This window comes from Fistularia commersonii, chromosome 11 (assembly GCF_037954325.1).
Source record: "Fistularia commersonii isolate RoL2024-O1a breed Wild chromosome 11, RoL_Fcom_v1.0, whole genome shotgun sequence".
In the NCBI taxonomy this organism is placed as follows: Eukaryota; Metazoa; Chordata; class Actinopteri; order Syngnathiformes; family Fistulariidae; genus Fistularia; species Fistularia commersonii.
The window spans coordinates 18,631,098-18,653,275 of NC_141294.1; the positions used below are offsets into that span (position 1 = coordinate 18,631,098).

Below are 22,178 nucleotides of genomic sequence, written 5' to 3' on the forward strand. Positions count from 1 at the left end.
CATACATATAAGTCATTATTATAAGCAATTCTGGGATATTAAATTTTGTAATATACATGTATATATATATATGTGGCTGGATTAAGACCCAACATCCTCCAACAGGTTCTTCTTTGTTAGCATTGTAGCATGTCGCAACCGCACTAAATACCTTATGCCGTATAAGCCGGATAGCAAGAAAGTTGATGGTTTGGATCCAGTTTTCTCTCCAGGTTCTTCATCTACCTCCTGCAGTTCAAAAACAACAGCATAGGTGTGAACGAGAGTATATATATATATATATATATATATATATATATATATATATATGTATTATTGTTATTATTATTATTACAGGGTTATTACTGTGTAATTACACTTCAGGCATTGGCCGGATTTCACTTGTTTTCTTTTGTTGAGTGTCGAGAGCTACACCCGGGAGAGGGAGGGGTGGGGAAGGGTGGTGTGGGATGGGGGTGGGGGGTGCAGCGGGAGGGTGAGAGTTCCACGCACGCCCGACGTGCCCGGCGAGGGAAAATGAAAATACCATCCGTCTAATAAACAAGTCAGGAGTTTTATCAGGCGTTTACTGTCGGGCATGTTGGAACGCACTCCTCCGGTTCCGCTTACTTTCTATTTCATACATACATTTCCATCGGTATGAGGTGGTTCGGCCCAGCGGAATGTACCATTTCGTCCTCCTGGTCTTTCAGGGGTTAACATCGGATTTTATTTATTTCCAGTGAACTCAACATTTCACGTGAAACTTCAAGGTGGGTTATCTAAAAAATTATTCTTTCCTATATTTCCCGCGCCTGTTCTTCCACCTGACGTTCCTCGTCCTCCCCCCTCCCTTTAGCTTGACATAATCTCATGATGGATGGCGGCTCCGTGTTTTCGCTTACGCCGCGTCCATCAATCAAACTGTCATCGTGAAGGAGATGCGGAGGAATGTCAGCAGGATGAAGAGCGTCCGGGTGGCATCAGAGGCGGGAAACAACATTTACGTAACGTAAACCCACCCGGGTGGTTATGTGACGCCCCCTGCAAGTCGCCGCGGCAACGTGAAGGCCCCCCCCCTCAGAAAATGGTATCTATCTGTCATCCATCCATAGATAGAGGAGAGGTGGACTATCCATCTGTTTATCTATTCAGAGACAGATGGATGGACTATCTGTGCATGGATATCTATTTATTGATCGATAGATAGATGGACTACCTATCTTTCTATCCATCTATCTATCATCCATCCATTCATAGATGGATGTACTATCTATCTATCCAAACATCTCTTTCCCTATCCATTTATCTGTCATGCACCCATATATAGAGGGTCAACTATCCATCCATCCATCCATCTATCTATCTATGGCTATCTATCTATCATCCACGGATATCTATCGATTGATTCATAGATAGATGGATGGATCAATCTCTCTATCCATCCATCTATTTATCTACCATCATCCATAGATAGACGGGTGGACCAGCTATCCATCCATCCATTCATCTATATATCTATCTACATTCACACATCTAGTGATTTACACTGTTTATTATTATAACTATGTTATTATAGTGTTATTATCCTCCGTGGTCTCCTCCTCAAACACTCAGCGTGTTCCTCAAACGCTCCTAAAGTGTCCGCAGGCATGAATGAACAAGAAAATGGCAATCTGAGAAGTTCCTGTTGCGCACTTGTTGTTATTAGCATTGCGTTACCGCAATGGAATTAGCTAGCTAACCTATCATCTCAGGTTCGATTTCTGTTGTCATTGAGCAAGCAGAGGACCCCGTAACTGCTACTTGCAGCCCTTAAAAATGCAGTAGTCGGATATTGCTGGCATATCTAAAAGTCTTCTTCCCTGTCATAACCGTGTAATAACGCTGTTGTTATTGTTGTTGTTACAATGTTATTACTATGTTATTACATATCTCCCCCCTTGGCTCTATTTTCGCAGCTGCAGCTGCAGGGAGGGAGGGAGGGAGGTGAAACGCTCTCTAGACATTTGGCTCCACCTGCTGGACCCGCCGTGGTCCACCAGGAGGCCCGCAGAGGAGGACCCGGAGGCCCACGGACGAGGCCTCCAGAGCAGATTTTATTTATTTATCCTGTTATTTATTTATTTCATTCAACCAAATTAGGGTATAACAAAAAAAAGGGTGGTGGTGGTGGTGGTGGTGATGAAGGATAGAGGAGGAGGGCGAGGGAGGAGGAGAAGGAGGAGGAGGAGGAGGAGGAGGAGGAGGAGGAGAGCGAGGACGACGAGGTGGGAAGCAGAAGAAGAAGAACAAGAAGAAGAAGGAGGAGGAAAAATAAGACAGAGACCAAAGAGTCGTGAAAAAGTGAGGCGGCGGACGGCGTGAGTATTTACCCCGACCGAGCGGAGAAGGGGAAATAATCATAGGATAGACAGATATGAAGGACAGGCTTTTTTATTCCTCTCTTTCTCTCCCTTTTTTCCACCTCGTTCTCTGTTTTCTTTCCTCCGAGCGTTTCTTTTCTTTTTTTTTTTTTTTTTATTTCACATTTTTGTCCAGAGCCGAACCGAGGCCTCCATCTTTTTTATTTCAACGGGGAAGGTGGACGGCGCTGGCCGACGGCTGGCGAGACGACGAGCGAGGGAAAAAAAAAAAAAACGAGCGGGGGAAGAATGCACGGTGGGAAGGAGGGGCAGGATGAGCGAGGGCACGGAGGGGGGGAATGAGAGAGGGAGAGAGAAAGAGAGAGAAAGAGAGAGAGGGAAACAAACAAAAAAAAAAAAAAGGAGACATTCTTTGGAGAGAACTCACATGTTGGACGAGAACGTTTCACTGACACACCAGGAGAGGAATGATGGAGGGAGGAGGAGGAGGAGAAGAAAACAGACTTGACCCAAAAAGTTTTTTTTTCTTAATTTTATGATCTGCGAATATTATTTCCTTCCACTCTGACATGGTATCTCATGTTTTAATTATTTATGTTTTTTTTTTTTGAGGGGGGTGAGGGGAATTTCCTTCATATTTTCTGGTAACCTTTTTCCAGATGTATTTTTTTTTTCCCCCATATTTAGCCTTTTTGCTTTTGTTTTCGCATTATCTATTAACTGATTTTGCAATCAATAGGTATTTTATTGTTTTTCAATTTCAATGTATTTTTTTGCAAGTAATGTTTTTTTGGGGGGTTCTATGAGGGTTTATATTGATTTTTTTTCAGCGATTTATTTATTTATCAAACTATTCACAATCGACGGGCAATTTGATAGTTTCTTGGATATCGCAAAGATTTTATTTATGAAGATTTTGTCCATTGTAAGAATAATTAGTATTATTATTGGACCATTTCCAGGATTTGCTTTTTTCCCATTTCCAATCTCATGTAACTTCATCTATCTTACTAAATGAAATATATATTTATATTATATATAAATATACAGATTTACATAAATACTGTATATATCTATCTAGCAATCAACAAGTAATTTTGGAATTTCTTGGTATAATACGGATTAACTATTTATCTATTAATTTAGATATTGTTTTGTAAAATTTCTGAGTTTCAAAACATGAACAAATATAAATCCCAGCCAAACAGTGCACATCGAGCCTTTGGCCAACATTATCCTGGAAATCGATGCTCAGCCAGCTTCCTGATTTTCATTCCATCATAACGTTGCAAACTAATTTAAATATATACAATATACTATGAAAAAATATATATGAAAAAATATATTATGATCAATAGTCAGGATTAAGTTGGATTGACCAAAAAAGTAGCTATCCTTTACTGTGTGAAGGTTTTGGTGCCCCCTGGTGTACATTGGGTGTAATTGTAGTCTTGTTAAAGCACCACATCTGTGTTGTTTTTTTTTCTCGCTTTTTTTTTCTTGTTCTGTCTCCTTCCGTCGGATGAGTGCAAGCGGAGGATATTGAACAGTTCCGCTGGCTGAAATCTCCCTCCCTTTTTGGTTTCCTTTCAGCTCATAAAAAGAGTAGAGAAAGGGAAAAACACACACTTAGCGCACTCCTCGGCCTAACCTCCAACAACTCGAAGGGATGGGCGGCCTTCCAGTGGTCCTCCTCCTCTGCAGTTTCCACGGTAACCTTGCCAAACAGAACACACAAATCATCTCGCTTAATTACGTTTTGTTTTGGGAGGTCGGTGAAAAACACTCTTCTCTGCTCCGCAGCCCTGGCGGCCGTCGCCCAAGCCCAGCTGACCGGTAACCCCGCCCACCATTGCACATCGCCGCCCCTGAACGACTGTCAATCTGACTCGTTTTGTGTTTTTTTTCCCCCCAAGAGATCAATGAGGCCCCCGGCACGGAGGCTCTGCCAGACAGTGAGTGACGTCGCGCCATGGCTTGTGTATGTGAGCATTGCCGTGACCTTTGACCCCTCTCCCCGCCCTGTATCTTGTGTGTGTCTCAGCCTGCAGGGAGGAGATGTACCCCTGCACCCGGATGTACTCCGTCCATCGACCTAACAAGAGGTGTGTCGGTCCCACCTGCATCTACAGGTGAGCCACAGTCCTAGAGACTCGAAGTTTCCATTTGCACCGCAAGGCTAACGTTACTTAACGCCAGGGTTCGTGACAACTAAAACACAAAGTGCGTAGCCGCTAGCATTAGCTTCTGGTTGGTCCTTTTGAGGAAGATTCCAACACCCTTGGACCTGAAGAAACCGAAAGAAATCATCCCCGTCTGAAGACATGACCGGCTGATATCCCGCTCACCCGAAACATTTCCACGGGAATAACAATTTTAAAACATCTTATTTCATAGGAGTTGGTTTATTACGTAGTTATAACGTAATTTTGAGGGGAGCGAGGTTCTTCTACACTGCGCGGGGACTTTTTTGGCTGTACCTCCACCACCGCTAGTGGCTGATACCTCTCCCTTCGCTGCAGCCTCTCTCGCGTCTACATCATCAACAAGGAGATCTGCACGAGGACCGTCTGCCAGCAAGAAGAGTACCTGAAAGGTAGGACCGGGCGAGTGCGTTATTCTCGGCAACGACGGTGGTATCACTCAATAATTACCTGTCTGTCTCGGCAGCCGAGCTGTGCAGGGAGCGGTCCGGGTGGCCCAGGCGGGTTGAGAGGTCATCCCGCGGGAGGCTGTGTCGCGATCGCCTTGGCAACCCCCAAACCTGGGCAAACAGGGCCTGACGGACGTCAGCGCGACCACCGGGGAGGACGCAGACCCCGCCCCGGGAGACTTCACCTCCAGGCGACGTCATGAAAACAGCCCACAACACTATAAATCCTCCACTGGGCACCTGGGGGTCACCACCTCCTCGCGGTTGGTGTTCGCCGGCGGCTCCTCGGACGCGGCCCACGTCCTCCACGGTCCATTTACGGCCCCATGGCAACGGGCCCGCGGCAGTGGCGGCGGGTCATTTCATTGTACAAATAAAGAAACCTCCTCCGTGTCCTGCGTCTCCGTCCCTTCTTTACACGGGAAGAAAACAAACGACAGCAGCCAGATGTGGTGCGGGCGTCCATTGCGTGACGCGCTCGTCGTCTTTGCATATTTATTTCCACTCACAGACCCAATGAAACATTCGCCGAAACGGCAAACGGCCACAGACAAACAAACATATGAACGAAAAAAGAAGAAAGAAAAAACACAGGGTCCGTCGTCGGTGTTTTCCCCTATGGATTTCAAGTTTTTTTTTTCTGCGTGCAGCCCCCCTCCATCCCTCCCCCTTCGAACTGACAGGCCGGGCTTCATCGCGGAGCAGGAAAGAGGTCACGACCCATATGACTCACCCGGTCCGTGCTTGAACAGCTGCGCCGAGCGGCGGTTGACGCAATGGGGTAGGAGGTGGAGGGGTGGTAGAAAGTGCTTTTCTCTCCACCGCCGAAGTTCCTACATCCTGCGGAGGGCGCCACCGGGCCGCGCGTTTGCCTCGGCAGCTTTCACTTTTCGACCCGCCGCTTCGGCACACAGTGTGACGTTTTCATTTTGTTTTTGTTTTTTTCATGGGGGCGACGGGGGCATATCCCCGCGCTCTAAACTTTCTTAGCAGTGGCGCGGCGCGGGTCAAATGGACGCTCCGTTCTCCAGCGAGGGCCCGGGGCTAAAAGGAAAAGCTACGGCACATTGTGACGACAACATTAGCTACACATTGACATATATATATATATATATATACACACTTAAAATAAATATTCTCTGTACAGGAGCTCACATAGCGGGCGCGTTCGCTCGCGATTGGTCGACAGATCAGCTGAGATGCAGTCGCTTATGGGGACGGTTGGTAAGGTCTTGTCTATGGCTACGAGTTTCGGGAGAGGCGGGAGTCAGATGGAGGACACCCTCACTTGGAGGGGTCAAAGTCGCCCCACAGGTCGGCGCTGCCAGTGGACGTCGGGGCCGCTGAGGTGGGGTCGCCAGAGTCAAGGTCCAGCAAGGAGCCTGGGGGGGGACATATGACAAGAGGGGGTTGTTTGTTTGTTGTTTTTTCATACACACACACACACACACACACACACACACAAACACAAACGGACACACTTCGGTCACTCTGTTCAACGCTCCTCTGGACGCCCCTGGAGTCTATTTAGGACGTGGCCGAATAATTCAAAAGATTCATCAATAAATTAAAAAACTTAAAAATAATATATGACATATATAATAAAAAAAAAAAAAAATGGTTTCACACAATTTCCTCTGGAATCAGTAAAGTATTTATACTTATACACAGTGGGGAGCCCTTGTGTTCTCCACTCATTACCTGGATTGTACCAGTTTGAACTCGGTACCTGTATAAAAGACACCTGTCCCACACACTCAAACAAACTCCATCCTTTCCACAATGGCCAAGACCAGAGAGTTGAGTAAGAACATCAGGTATGCAATTGTAGACCTGAACAAGGCTTGGGTGGGCTACAGGACAACAGGCAAGCAGCTTGGTGAGAAGACACAATTATCAGAAAATGGAAGAAGTTCAAGATGACGCTCAATCTCCATTGGTCTGGGGCTCCATGCAAGATCTCACCTCGCGGGGCATCAGTGATCGTGAGGAAGGTGAGGGATCAGCCCAGAACTACATGGTTGGACCTGGTCAATGACCTGAAGAGAGCTTAAACACCAGGCTCAAAGAAAATCATTAGTAACACACTACGTCATCATGGATTAAAATCCTGCAGTGCACGCAAGGTCCCCGTGCTCAAGCCAGCACGTGTCCAGGCCCGTCAGAAGTTTGCCAATGACCACCTGGATGATCAAGAGGAGAAATGGAAGAAGGTCATGTGGTCTGATGAGACTAAAAATAGGTTTTGGTCTAAACTCCCCTTGCCATTTTTGAAAGAAGAAGGAGGATGAGTACGACCCCAAGAACACCATTCCAAGTGTGAAGCATGGAGGGGGAGACATCATTCTTTGGGGATGCTTTTCTGCAGGGGACGAGACGACTGCACCGCAGGATGGATGGATGGGGCTGTGTATCGCAAGATCTTTGCCAACAACCTCATTCCCTCAGTAAAAGCCTTGAAGATGGGTTGTGGCCGGGTCTTCCGGCATGAAAACGACCCCAAAAACACAGCCAGGGCAGCTAAGGAGTGGCTCCGTAAGAAGCATCCCAAGGTGGTGGAGTGGCCGAGCCAGTCCCCAGACCTGAACCCTGTAGAAATTCTTTGGCGGGAGCTGGCAGTCCATATTGCCCAGCGACTACCCCGAAACCTGAAGGATCCGCAGAAGATCTGTATGGGGGAGTGGGCCAAATCCCGGCTGCAGTGTATGCAAACCTGGTCAAGAACTACAGGAAACATCTGATCGCACAGTGATCGTTGATTCAGTGATCGCGCTCAGGTTGCAGGTCGACGTGGGCGGCCTTCCGTCTCGACCGGTTTGGAGCGAGAGAGGGAGAGTGTGTGACGGGGACAGAGGGTAAGGGTTGGGAGGAGTGAGTTAACATCTACATGCCAACAGCTGACTTGATACCAATAGCTTGAATATCTATTGGTAGATGCCTGGTGAGACCAAGCCATGCCCCCTGGGGAGTGAGGCCAGGGACTGGTGAGAAGATATGAGGTCACTATCGTGCACGGGTGAAAGAACGTGAGAGGAGAGGAGGAGGAGCGGGAGGAAGGCCCTGACTTGGCGGGCCGAGAGTTCGGTGCTTGTCATGGCACTTTTGTTTTGGCTGCAGAAGCTCCCGCGACAAATGCCCCCCTCCGCCCCACAGGCGAGGGGTGTCCCTCACTGCAGAGCCTCCTCTTTTCCACCGCGGGGCGCCTCTGAGCCTAAGCGTCTAAACCCCAGGACTTCACACCCAGAGGAGAAAAGGGAGTTTCTCTTTCGGTGAAAATAAACAAAAAAAAAAAAACACACGTGTAATCAAACAGCGTCTGGTGATGTGCGTGTCACTTTCCCACGGTCGGGTTTTTTTTTCCCCCTCTGAATCCCCGACGCCCCTGGAAGATTCGCCGCCGCTCCGGGCGAGAAGCGGCGAGGAGGTGCGAAGCCAGGCGAAAGAGTTTCCAGCCTGGCTGTTTGTCTGTTTTGGTCTGAGGCGTCTCCGTAAACTGTTTTCTCTCTCCGGCTGAAACCAGACGCCGGCGTGGAAAAAGTGCAACTTTTTCCAAAATGTTACCCGTGCACGCCTGTGTGTGTGAATGCGTGTGTGTGTGTGCACGCAGCCGTGCAGAGGCAGGATCCCAGCGCTTTCCCAGACGCTGGCAAGGGCTTCCGTGCAATCCGCACTGGAACCTGCGAACGCGACGGGGTTATGTCAGCGCTCCTGACCTTTTGTGGTCTCGGATGTGAGAGAGGACGCGGGCAATAATCACATTTATGAGATTTTTTTTTTTTTTACAACTGGAGGCTATTTGTCATGGCTGTGGCGGATCGGCAGGGTTGCGTAACGCCCGTGCTCGCCGCCTTCGCTGCGGACACGGGTGTTCCAGTGGAAACAGCGGTTTTTAAAAAAATGAAACCTCCGCTGAGGCCCCGGGAAAACCCACAAACAATCCCCGGCCCCCAGGCCGCAGCCGCCGCCGCCGCCCTTGACCTTCTCTGGCGGCGTGAGAAAATTAAAATAAAAAATAATTTAAGAAAATAAATAAATAAATAAATAAATAACAGGGGAATTTGAGAACTAACACCTACCGGTGTCTTGTACCGCCGCCACAGGCTGTGTGTTGTGATTGGTGGATCTGGATGATGGGGGCGGGGCTATCTTGCCGCCGGGCGGGGGCGGGAGCAGCCCCAGGCCACCTGAGCTCTGCGGACGTGACCTTTCCCTCTTCTTGGACTGCTGCGAGGGGGGAGAAGACCTGGGCTCAGCCAGACAACTGCAACTGGAAGGAGCCACGGCTAACCGCTGAATGGCTTAGGCTAACTAGTCGTTAGACGCTAGGTGCTATTGTGCTTGTGGGCACGTAGCTGTGGAGGTCAACAAACACTTTGGTTTAACTTTTATGTGAAACAAATCGGAAACAACATCCCCATATGAGGACTGCCATTGCTAGTTTATGTTTTAGCAAGGACTCATTCAATGTTTCGTAAACAAAACAATACCAGGGCCTTTAGACGCAGCACGGAGGGATGGGTGGGGGTGGAGGGCAAACTTCTGCCAGTCCAGCAGGAGTTCGGTCCGAGCCTGAAATCTGTCTCTCCGCCGTCGCCTTCTGGGTTGACTCACCCTGGTCTGGCAACGTCACATCGGCCCGCGGTCGCTAATTCTCCGACTGTCAGTTTGCTAACATGTCCAAAGTAATAATAGCGGCCGGTCTCGCGGGGAATCGGGAGCCTCGCCGGGGAAACATTCCTTCGGTAGCGTGTTACCGGGTTCATGCGGCAAGGCGGTTCCAGGCCGTCCCTGCTGAGGTTTAACCACTTGCACCCGTGCGTCACCCCCCCCGACACGAGCATACGAGAGCATCACATTTGGAGCCGGAGTGCACCGATTCAGAATGACACTCATAAAACCCATTGATCCTGAACTCCTGATGGTACGGCAACACCTTGACTTACAAATTGAATTGGTTCGAGCTCCTAACTCAGGTTGCTGGTATATCAAATTAAAATTTCCCCCTGGTGTGGTGATATTTTTTAAATAAGAAAAAGGAACTTTATAAATCACAACTATGTCTAAAAACGATAATAATACGTAATAAAAGACAATGTCAGAGGAGGAGTTTTTCAATTTGTGCTCCATCACTGAACTTCACTACATACTTAATGCTATTATGTGTTGCTAAATGTAACTAGCACACTATGCTACTTCATTGCTGAACTTCATTTAGCGTCAGAGTGAATGATGGTCCTCTTTTTAAAACCATCAAACCTTCCCCGACCAGCTTTGAATGACTCTTCTTCTAATCCTTTGACGTTGTCACTGTCTCCTGCCCTACATCCCCGTAAATGTCTCCTGCCTTCTCACAAATTATGCTCTCCGTCATCGTATCTCACCGACAACAACTTCTCCATCTCTTCATGGACAAGTCTACAACATGCACACCTCGCTCATATTTTTCCGTAATTTTTGCCATGCTACCTACCACTAGAAACCATCAGGTCTGTTTACTTAGCAATGGCATTATCACTTAGCTAGCGGCAAGGGGGGGCTCCAACTATACCGCTAGCACTTGAGGGGTGCTAGCTTATCACAGCAGAGCGCATCAACTTCCATTTTAGCTAGTCACAGACGCATAGCTATTTTTAAACACCGCTCCATGGACAATGGCAGCTACTATGGCATCAAACGCTCATCCTGCCCCCATCTCAGATCTCAGCTCGTATCACAAAGCTAAAAACGACTGAGGGATGGCTCATATCTTGGAAAACTGGTAATTTGATGATGCCGTAAGCCAAGGTCCCTGTGCTGTCCAATGTATCGTTACCCCGATATTGAGGGTGATGGTCTGTCCCTCTTTGAATCCAAGGTCAAGTTTGGGGGTGGAGTCTGGCGCCTGGGCTTGCCGGCTCAGCTCAGTCTCCTGCTTCACCCACCTGGAGGTACACAAAAACAAAGTTAGGGGGGAGGGCCGAGAGCAACGCGGGGCCAGATGGAGCGGCTGCTGACTTGAAGTGATCCTGGAGCGCCACGTTGAAGTCGAAGGCGTCGCCCCGGTCTCCGAAGCCGATCCCAATAAAGGCGCTACGGCCTGTGGGGCAGGGGGGGCAGGGAGGACACACGGCATCAAGACGTTTCTGCATTTATATGTCCGGATCGGGTCCTATGATTCGTGCAGGATATTATAACCACTTCACCCACCATTGTCGTCCTGGATGCGGAGCACGAAGTATCGGCTGGAGTCGCTCACAGTTTCCACGGCGATGCCTGGGTACTCCATCACTGGTGCCTGGGCAAACAGCTCCCCTGCGAGGTGAAGTGGGTATAGCGCACACTCAACCTGCTTCTAGGTTCGGATTTGATTTTCGCGGGATTATGAGCCTTGCAAATGTCACCTACATTGCTAACACTTAGCAATGGCAGTATCACTTAGCTAGCCTAGCTGGGGGAGCTATGGAAACCATGTTATCTGTTCATTTACATCATTTACAACATTTTCACAATGGTGCTATCACTTAGCTAGTCAGGCTGGGGGAGCTCTGACCATACCGCTAGCACTTGAGGGATGGCGTAAGCAGAGCGTGTCATCATCATTTTAGCTTGTTAGCTCGCTTTGTCATGGTGTTGGAATTTCTGCGAGAGACTTTTGCTTTGTCTCACCCGACACTTTGTCCTCCAGCTTCACGTAGGCCACCTTGCCCCGGGCCGTCACTCTCATGCGTCCTGACCAATCAGGAGCATCCAACTTCCAGTCGGCCGCCCTGCAACACACAACCACAGTGTGGGTGACTGAGTGTGTCTTCTTTATGTTGTTATGGACAAGTAAACAAATTGATTGTTAAAAAAACAAACAAAAAAAAACCAACAACTCTTTATATCTGTTGGAAAGTGGCGGTAAATTCAGATTTTTTTCTGTAGTCTGGCTGAATTGTGCTGTTTATTGTGGTGTGGTTTATTTATGTTATGATGAATCTTTGTGGGGTTGTGTTGCTGTGTTACTGTCTGACTATATTATATGATTTTCACATTGCTGTACAACTTTACTATTCTCTGGCTGAATCATTGTGAGGTTGTTGTGTTGTACTACTGTCTATCTTTATTGTTGTGTTGCTGTACATCATTGTTTGTCTGCACTGTTGCATGGTTGTTGTGTTGCTGTCTTCTCCTTTGGGCTTTTCCCTTCAGGGGTCGCCACAGCGAATCAACCTTCTCCATCTAACCCTCGTCTCTGTATCCTCCTCTCTCACACCAACTACCTTCATATCCTCCCTCACTACGTCCATAAATCTTCTCTTTGGTCTTCTTCAAGGCCTTTTGCCTGGCAGCTCCAATTCCAGCATCCGTCTACCAATATATTCACTATCCCTCCTCTGTGCATGACCAAACCATCTCAGTCTGGCTTCACTGACCTTCTCTCAAAAACATCTTACATGTGCTGTTCCTCTGATAGACTCATTCCTGATTCTCACTCCAGATAACCTCAACATCTTCATCTCTGCGACCTCTAGTTCTGCCTGCTGTCTTTTGGTCATTGTCACAGTTTCTAGTCCATACAGCATCGCTGGTCTCACCACTGTCTTGAACACGTTTCCTTACATTCTGGCTGATAGTCTTCTATCACATAGTACCCCTGACACTTTTCTCCACCCATTCAAACCCGCATGGACCCGTCTCTTCACCTCTTTTCCACACTCTCCGTTGCTCTGGACTGTTGACCCTAAGTACCTGAAATCCTCCAACTTCTTGATCTCCACTTCCTGCAGCCTTACCATTCCACCCAGGTTCCTCTTATTCACACACATATACCCTGTCTAGCGGCGACTAACTATCATCCCTCTCCTTTCCAGCACATACTTCAACCTCTCTTGATTTTCCTCAACCATTTCTCTGCTCTCACCGCAGATTACAATGTCATCTCCAAACATCATGGTCCATGGAGATACCTGTCTTACCTCATCTGTCAGCCTGTCCATCACCACTGTTAACAAGAAGGGGCTCAGAGCTGATTCCTGATGGAGTCCCACCTCCACCTTGAACTTTTGTGTTGCTGTAATGCTATATTAGTGTCTGACTGTATTGTTGTGTAGCTGTTGTGTTGCAGTCTTATTGTATTGACTGTAGTGCATGATTTCTGAATTGCTGTACAGCTGTATTATTGTCTGACTGTATCGTTGTGTGGTTGTTATGCTGCGGATTGTGTGTTTTTTGCCTTGCATTTTAGCAGTACTATCATGCGGTTGTTGTGTAACATTGTGCAGTTCCTCTGCCTCAGGCAGCTCCGGGGAGAATAGATGATAAATCCCAATGAGCGTGTCGGATTAAATCCAGATTAAATAAACAATCAAGTAAAGCAGGTTCCTCCTCGGCAGGCCTCTCCACCGCCTCCTATGGATTGTAGTTTTCACGGCAACTGGTTTGTTCTTTCAATGCAGGAGAAGGTTACTCATGGGTTGATTACATGCAAATTAAAATAAAGAACATTTATATTTATTTCAATGGATTTCCTGATCAAGTTTTTTTTCCTAATTTCTTACAATTTTTTGGGGGTATTGCTAATTTTAAGTCTCTCTTTGCTTTATTACAATTAGCATTTTTCTTTTTTGAAAAGAAAATAATAACAACAAATTTGCCATTAAACACTTGTATTTATTTGTCGATTGGCGACTAAAATATAATTATTATGACTCATTTAGTGCTTGAAGTTTAAATGCAAATTTAAATGAAATTTTAATGTTCTGAAAGGCTTTTTTTTTATTTCTATAATATTTTTAGGGTAGTTTATTGCTTATTTTTAGCCGCTCTTTGCTTTAATCAACAAAATAATAAGAATAATGCCATAAAACACCTGTGATTTATTATAACAGACGACGTCAAAATAATATTATTATGAATAACAATAAATATAATATAATCCAACAGATATGGATGTCAAAGAATCCTCGTGCCCGTATGTCCTGCTGTCGAATAAAGCTGATACGACGGACAAATATGTCGTTTCGTATTTATATTTTCTCATTTAAAACCCTTAATGTCGTTGAATTTTTTTTCTAATTGGTAAAGAGATTAAGAATAGAAAAATAAAAATCTGTGCTCGTGACTGATGCTTCAAACACTTGTCGTAATTTCGCTAATAAACGCTCGCGGTGTTTCCTAGCTAGTCACGACCGTTAGCCGTGATTATTCCCGGTGACCTTGCGGATACTCGGGGAGGAGGACGGCGGGAACCGGCGTTTAGGAACCACAAACACCGTTAGGTGAAGCTCCGGGAGTCGGGAAACGACCGGTGGATCCGGTAAACCGGCTCGGGAGGCGGGGGAGGGAGGGGCAGGGGTGTGTGGGTGTGTGGGCGGATGCTGCGTCAGGCGGAGCCCGCCGCCTAGCTTACCTGATAGCCCGGTTGGAAGCCCTCGGCGGTATTCGATAAACGTTAACCTCCGGTTTGACACAGAGCACCGACTCGTAGTCGACCTGAGCCTCCGTCGCCATCTTGATGTGACGGTGAGCCGCGCGGTGTCCGCGAGGCTCAAGCGGGTGCTGCCGTAATAGATGATGTAGCGGCGCGCCGGGATTTCAACCCTGCCGGTTCCACGCAAATCGATCAGTTTGATTGGGAAATCTGCCAATTTCATTTCTCGTGCCTTTATTTCTGTGCACATTTACACCGATTGCAATTCAGTGAAAACCCAAGTGGCAAACTGTCTCCGACCATTAATGATCAATTTTTAGTCGATGTATTGGTGATTGATTGATTCATCGACATCTGATTATCAGCGATTTGTAATTTCCACATAAATAAACGAATTTACCTTTATTTCTGTGCAATTTTACTCTGATCGCAACTCAATGGAAACACAAGAGACAAACTGTCTCCGACCATTAATGACCAATATTTAGTCGATGTATTGCCGATTGATTGATTGATCGACATCTGATTATCATTGATTTCTAACTTCCACATAAATAAACGATTATAGCTGTATTTCTGTGCAATTTTACACTGTTCACAACTCAATGGAAACACAAGAGGCAAACTGTCTCCAACCACTAATGATCCATTTTTAGTCAACGTATTGGTGATTGATTGATTGATCGACATCGGTTTTCATCAATTTCTGATTTCCACATAAATAAACGAATATAGCTGTATTTCTGTGCAATTTTACACTGATCACAACTCAATGGAAACACAAGAGGCAAACTGTCTCCAACCACTAATGATCAATTTTTAGTCAACGTATTGGTGATTGATTGATTGATCGACATCGGTTTTCATCAATTTCTGATTTCCACATAAATAAACGAATATACCTGTATTTCTGTGCAATTTTACACTGATTGCAACTCAACGGAAACACGAGAGACAAACTGTCTCCAACCATTAATGATCAATTTTTAGTAAATGTATTGGTGATTGAGTGATTGATCGACATTGGATTGTCATCGATTTCTAATTTTCACATTAATAAACAAATTTACCTTTATTTCTGTGCTTATTTACAATGATTGCAACTCAATGAAATCACAAGTGACAAACTGTCTCCGACCATTAATGACCAGTTTTAAGTCAATGTATTGCCAACCGATTGATTGATTGATCGACAACGATTTATCATCGATTTCAAATTCCCACATTAAAAACTGAATTTACCTTTATTTCTGGTCACATGTTCACCAATCGATTTATCATCGATTTCAAATTCCCACATTAAAAACTGAATTTACCTTTATTTCTGGTCACATGTTCACCAATCGCAAATCAGTGAAACCTCGAGTGGGCAAACTGTTTCTGACCATTAATGACCGATGTTTGGACAATTTATTGCCCATTGATTTTTTGATCGATTCATTGACATTGATTTATCGTCACTTTCTAATTTTCACTTAAATAAACTGATTCATCTTTATTTCTGTGCACATTTCAACCGATTGCATCTCAGTGGAAACACAAGTGGAAAACTTTCTGTGACAATTAATGACCATTTTTAGTGGATCTACCGCCAATGGACTGATTATTCGACATTGATTTATCATTGATTTCTGATTCCCATAAATAAACATATTTGCCTTTAATTTTGTGCACATTTACATCAATTGCATATGGGTGTAAACACGAGTGAGCGAACCGTCTCTGACCATCAACGACCAGTTTTTGGGCAATGTATTGTCAATTAATTGATTGATTTTGGTAAGTTTTCATTATTTCTTGTGTCACAAGGGCGAGATTTTTGACTCTCGCCGATGCTCCAATGACAAATATACGGAACACCAGGACGTCGGACTGTTTTCATTCTACAACGAAACAGGAAGTAGATTCCCCTCCCAGAGTCCATCGCAGTGATGGAACCGTCCTTGTTTTTACATTTTCCCACAAAATCTCTCCTGAGGAGCAACAGCGGTGGCAGTCGCACAGGAGGGTCTCAGAAACCCAGGAGCTTGAAGGCGTCTCGCAGATCTTCTGTCTCACATGGCTGAAAGACACACAGAGTTCCGTCGCTGTCATCGCTTATTCATTATCAGGCGGATATGGATTTGATGCCGGCTGGGGGCTCACCTGAAGGATACGGTTGAGCTTCCGGGCCAGCCGGACGGAGTTCTGGTGCAGCTCGTCCCAAGCCTTGAACTGCGTCTGGTTGCGAGCGACGAACGTCTGCCAGCAGTAAAAGAAATCTGAAGGCAGAACCGTTATCATTTTATTAATTTTTTGAGAATTTTTTTTCTTTTTTGGTTTGATTTTGTGCAAATTTCTAAAAGGAAAATATAGACCATTTTAGAATAGGTTATTGTGACTGATTGTTTTCTTCCTCGCCATCTTTAAAAGTTACTCTATTTTATTTTAGCAGATTTTTATAGATTGGGTGAATTTTTCAACAACTTGAGGTGTATTTTTGGATTTTTTAAATTAATTGGTAGCAGATTTAAAATAAAAGAAATTTAATATTTTTATGAAGAATCATTTGTACATTACATTGCTGTTTTTTTTTTCATTTTTTTTACTTTTTTGTGCAATTCAGTTTTCAGAATTTTCACATTTTCATATTATTTTTTTAATTTTTGGCAGATTTATACTCATGGCACTGATAGTGTTGTACTAATAGTTTTTTACTATTCGTTAATTTTTTTCGGAGGGGGGGTCTGATTAATCCTTTTTAAACTAAAAAGAGGTGGACAATAAAATGTATTTACAATAAAAACTTTATTGCATATTTGTTAAAAGGCTCATTTATACAATTCATTTCTGATGATTGTTGAAAGTATTGATTTTATTAATTTTTTTCATTTCATTTTCATTTTCAAATTTCATTTTTTAATTTTTGGCAGATTTCTACATTTTTGGTGCTGATACTTTGGAAGTGTTTTCCCAGTATTTGCAGGGTTTTCTTTTTAGGTCATTTATTGATCATGTTTTCAAACAACTGACGACAGACTTTTAGAAAATGCAATTCATTTTTTTTCCCCAGATGTTTGCCCGTTAATTTTTTGTTTTTTTGTTTTTTTGTTTGTTTTTCAAATTATTTGAATCTAGATTTAAAGCTAAAACCTTATTGCATAAGATACATTTGTACAATACATTGTTTTTTCATTTACTTTTTAATTTTTTTGTGTAACTCAATTCGGCTTTTCAGAATTTTCCCATTTTCAATTTTTTTAATTGATTTTTATATTTCTATATTTGTGTCATTGATAGTTGTGTAGTTTTTTACTAGTTTGTTTTCTGGGGGGATCTGATTGTTTTTTACTTTATTTTATACATTTATTGAAAAATTAAAAAGTGTATTTCATTTTAATTAATGAATAGCAGATTTGAAAAAGAAATCCTTCTTTAGATATTTTTAAGAAGACTGAATGCACTGCTGATGATTTTTGCTTCATTTATTTTTCACTTTCTTGAGCAATTGAGAATTTTCACATTTTCAGATTTTCTTTTTTACATTTATTGCTGATTTTTTTGATACCCTACAGATCAATATATTTATAGAGAATCATGCATTTATTGAAGTCAGTGGTGATATCGAGGCTTGTAATTGAATGTGAAACAGCAAGCTCACCTTTGTAGGTCATGACAGTGACGTGCACGCCGGCCTCCTTCAGCAGCCTCAGGCCTTCCCTCTCTTGGCTGTCCTCCATGTCGCAGAAGTAAAGGCGGGAGACGAAGATGCGGAGGCGGAGGTTGGGCGTGCGGCGCAGGAATTGGGCCAGGGCCCGGGAGCAGCTGGCGCAGGGCGACCACGAGCAGAACCAGGTGATGGAGTAGCTCAGACGCCGCCGCCCGACGCCGCCAACGCCGCCGCCCCACAGCCCCGGGCAGAGTGCGCCCAGGTGGCGCAGGAACAGCAGCTGAGGGGAAAACACACCGGTCAGCACGAGCCCTCACATTGAACCCTCAGATGGAGCTCAGAACCTTTACTTCTCCAGGGAAGTCACTTCCTGCTGGATTTTTTTCATGGGGTAAATCAATTGAAGTTGATATCTAATCATTCATTCAATGGATATTGGGCGTTTATTGGTTATTGCCTGCTTGGTGATTTGGTATAATATTGGTAATTTATGAGAAATTTGTTGGTCATTAACACTGAATTTGTTGGTTATTTGGGGGGATTTTCTTTATAATTTCAACTACATTTGTTGGTCATTTTCGGAAAATTCTCAGTGATTTAAACTTAATTTGTTTTTGTTTTTTTAGAAAATGTCTTGGTCATTTCAAATATATTTGGGAATTAAATTTCAATTTTGGGAAAATTTCCCAAAAATTTATTTTCTAATTTATGGGAAATTATTTCATAATTTATAAGACACTTCTTACTAATTGATAGGAAATGTCTTAATAATCTAAAGGGTTTTTTTTTCTTTTGGTCATTTATAGAGGATTTCTTCAACAGCCTTTTTCATAATTTAATGTCAATTTCGAGGAAATCTCACTAATTTGGGGGAAATTTGTCCTAAATTTTAGGCGATATCTTGGTAATTTCTAAGAAATGATTGGGATAATTTAAAAAGGAGAAACTTGACGATTTTTAGGAAATCTTTCTGTAGATTATGAGAAAATTACCGATGAGGTAATGTTCTTATTAATCTGTGTGACGTTTCTTGGATAATTCATTCGAGATGTTTTGGAATACATAGGAAATTTATTAGTGATTTGTTGGAAATTATTCAGCATTTTTAATTTAGTCATGTATAAGAGTTCTCTTGATATTTATAGGATTTTTGGAATAGTGTTTGATTTTTAGGAAATCTATCACTAATCATTAGAAGACTTTCTCTGTCATTTGTAAAAATATTCATGGTAGTTTTTAAGAAATGTCTTGGTAAACTATATATATTTTTAATAATTTCTACAAGATTCCTTGAAATTTTTTTGTCATGTATCAGAAATATAGTAATTTAGGATATTTATTTTGGGGATATGTTTGTAATATTTAGGAGATTCTTGGTCATTTTTAAGCATTTTCAGGTCATGGAAAAATTATGTGAAATTTCTCCATAATTTACAGGAAAATTCTTGGAAATTTGTTGGAAATGTTGGTGAAATTTGTAGAAATTTGTCTCCATAATCAATATGACTTTTTTGGAATCCATGCAAGATTTTTTGGATATCATAAAACATTATTGGTGATTTGTAAGAAACTTTCTGAGTTATTACAATATTTTTTTTCTCAGTAATCTATTGGAATTTTTTTTGTCATTTATCCGAGGTATATCGGAATTCATATGGAATTTTCCCGCCATTTGCAGGGTTTCCTTTCTCATTTGAGTGGATTTCTTGCAGATTGTCGTCTAGCCAATCCAACTTCGAGGTACATCGGCTTCACGTCACCTCCACGTGGCAGCCGTTGCGATTACGAAGGTGCCCGAAGTCGAAGGTGAGGGAGTCAGGGCCGACCCGTCTCTTCACGACAAAACAGAGGTAGGTCTCGTTGCGTCCCCGGGCCCAGCGCACGTTCTTGTAGTGATAGATGAACTTCTTCTTGGCCAGAAGAACGCTGAGGGAACCACAAAAGACAAAGAACTTCAGATTTACAATCAGAACTACAAATACAGCGGTCCGCAGGAAAATCGTCATTGCTTGCAGGAGAACATGCAAATTTTTATCACGATAAATAATCGGCGACTAAAATTAAATAAATTAGATTGAGTCCTGCCAGCGGTGCAGAAAGTACTCGGCCTCTAGTAAAAGTACAAAAACCACAGTGTGAAGATACTTCCTGCGCTCCGAAGTAAAAGTACTTCTCAGGCAAGCAGACCTCAACGTAGCCTCCAATACCGGAGGCGGAAAGTAACCGAGTACTTTCACCCGAGGTACTTGCACTTGATTATTTCAATGGGTACTTCATGTATTACTGGATGGAAATAATATGTCATGCCTTCAGATTCAGTTTAAAAAAAATACTACTACCAGACAGACAATGTACTCAGATCTTGCACTTTCGTAAGCAGTGAGCAAATACTGTACTCCTTGCACTACTGCAGTTCAGTCATCCAGAATGTGTAACCAAAGTAACGTACACAAACTGAGAAAAGTACAAAATACCTCAAAGTGGTGTATCGGAGAGTAAACCTCAGGTAAAAGTACCGAGAACCGAAAGCCAGCCAGAGGGTTCAGGGTGTTTAGTGCCCAGCTCCCGGCCATCGTTTTTTTTTTTTCATTTTTGGTTTCCACGGCAATGGGTCGGCATCCTGATGTCAGCAGACACATGGACATCGGTCCAATAACATGACAATGTTTTCACTCACCTGTCGAGTCTCTTATTCATTTCAAAAGACGCGCTTCGCTCTGCCGCTCGCCAGGGGAATCAACGGAGGTGTGTGTGTGTGTGTGTGTGTGTGACAAAGATTGAGAGTCAGTGTGTGTATGTGTGTGTAGGGGGGAAGTGAGAACATTTACTCCTAAACATAAATAGGCCGCGTTGAAACCGCGGCTTCTGATTGGCTGGGAGGATATTTTCAAAGTCGGTGCACTGGCTTTTTCATAGAAAGACGATAAGCTGTTGAAAGAAAGAAATTAAATTAAAAAAAAATCAAATAAATAGCTTTATTAATTGATAAAGTAAAAAGAGCTGAGCAAACGGCATCGAGAAATGACCATGTAGGAACTGAGATGGAGAAAGTGAGAGGTGTGTGTGTGAGAAAGAGTGAAAGTGTGTGTGTGTGTGTGTGTGTGTCTCGAGAGGAAGTGAGAAAATTTACCTCTAAACATAAACAGGAAGCCGCAGCTTTTGATTAGATTTCTCTAAAGCTAGTTTTTATGATGCCACTCAACTGGCTAAAAGGGGGTTCTGCCAAAAAAAAACTAAACAAAAAAAAAAAACTACAATTCCCAAGATGTGAAGTTAGTATGAACCAGGAAGTGGCTGAATGAGCAACAGACCAATCAAATGAAGCTGTTTGTTGACAGCAGGACGTCTCTGAACCTCAATTTCACCCTTATTTCCTCTCTTCCTTGGATGCTCCCGCCAGGGGTCGGGGCCCCCACAGCCAATCACAGGCCTCCATCTATTCCTCTCCTCTTCATCCTCTTACCTCACACTCACTCACTTCCTGTCCTCTTTCCCTCCATCAATGAATCTTCTCCCTCATCTTCCTCTGGACCTCCTGCCTCCTAAAATCTTCACCAGCTCTCTTCTGCTATCACCACGACTACTACAACTACAACAACATTTACCTTAACCGCTAGTACCTGTACTTCTTTACCTTTACCTTCACTACTACTACCATAACCATCATTGCCACTCAGAAAAAGTTATTTAAAGGCAAGGAATGGTGATATTTATATTTAAAAAAAAAAGCAAAAACATACTTTTTAGAGAATAAATAAAAAAATTTAAAATTGAATTTAAAAATGTTCCCAATTTTTTGGGGAAAAAAAATGATCAGTGAAAATCAAAAAAAAAAAAAATGTGTTAATGTGTAATGTGTAAACAGAACCAACCAATGTGGCTCTGAGGTGAATCACAAACTCCTCACACGACCTCAGAGTTCAGCTTCTCCACTTTCTCTTTCCTTTTTTTCATCCCGTTTTTGGTCCCTTTCTCTCCCTCCACCTCACACTTTCTCCACCCTTTCTCTCTCCCTTTCTTCCCCTCCCTCTCTCTCTCTCTCTCTCTCTCCTCCAGCCCCCCACCCTCCCTCTTTTTCTGCATCCCCTCATCCTCTCAGCCTCCCTCCCTCTCTCTCTCTCTCTCCTCTTTCCCTCTCTC

The 22,178-nt window shown here is 43.8% G+C and overlaps 3 protein-coding genes across 4 annotated transcripts; 1 reads left to right on the forward strand and 2 right to left on the reverse strand.

Moving 5' to 3' along the window:
• The first annotated feature begins 2,203 nt into the window (after positions 1-2,203).
• mfap5 (microfibril associated protein 5) lies at positions 2,204-5,391 on the forward strand. The gene is made up of 7 exons (XM_086155563.1): positions 2,204-2,342; positions 3,939-4,057; positions 4,149-4,181; positions 4,262-4,300; positions 4,390-4,477; positions 4,868-4,941; positions 5,016-5,391. Exons 2-7 carry the CDS (start codon positions 4,015-4,017, stop codon positions 5,126-5,128), a joined length of 390 nt encoding a protein of 129 aa, XP_086011689.1. The 5' UTR covers positions 2,204-2,342; positions 3,939-4,014; the 3' UTR covers positions 5,129-5,391.
• Positions 5,392-5,446: 55 nt separating this feature from the next.
• On the reverse strand, positions 5,447-14,541 carry LOC147229920 (adaptin ear-binding coat-associated protein 1-like). Of its 2 annotated transcripts, none has more exons than XM_086155561.1 (7): positions 14,369-14,541; positions 11,644-11,744; positions 11,185-11,289; positions 10,993-11,074; positions 10,811-10,919; positions 9,075-9,222; positions 5,447-6,380 (listed from the first exon to the last, which is right to left on the reverse strand). In XM_086155561.1, the coding sequence occupies exons 1-7, from the start codon at positions 14,467-14,469 to the stop codon at positions 6,283-6,285; spliced, it is 744 nt and encodes a 247-aa protein (XP_086011687.1). In that variant the 5' UTR covers positions 14,470-14,541; the 3' UTR covers positions 5,447-6,282. The 2 variants fall into 2 exon arrangements, with proteins under 2 accessions (XP_086011687.1, XP_086011688.1); XM_086155562.1 differs by having other exon boundaries at positions 6,142-6,380; positions 9,075-9,219.
• Positions 14,542-16,400: 1,859 nt separating this feature from the next.
• On the reverse strand, positions 16,401-20,761 carry aicda (activation-induced cytidine deaminase). The gene is made up of 5 exons (XM_086155948.1): positions 20,716-20,761; positions 19,799-19,964; positions 18,030-18,318; positions 16,535-16,650; positions 16,401-16,451 (listed from the first exon to the last, which is right to left on the reverse strand). Exons 1-5 carry the CDS (start codon positions 20,733-20,735, stop codon positions 16,401-16,403), a joined length of 642 nt encoding a protein of 213 aa, XP_086012074.1. The 5' UTR covers positions 20,736-20,761.
• Between the last annotated feature and the right edge of the window lie 1,417 nt (positions 20,762-22,178).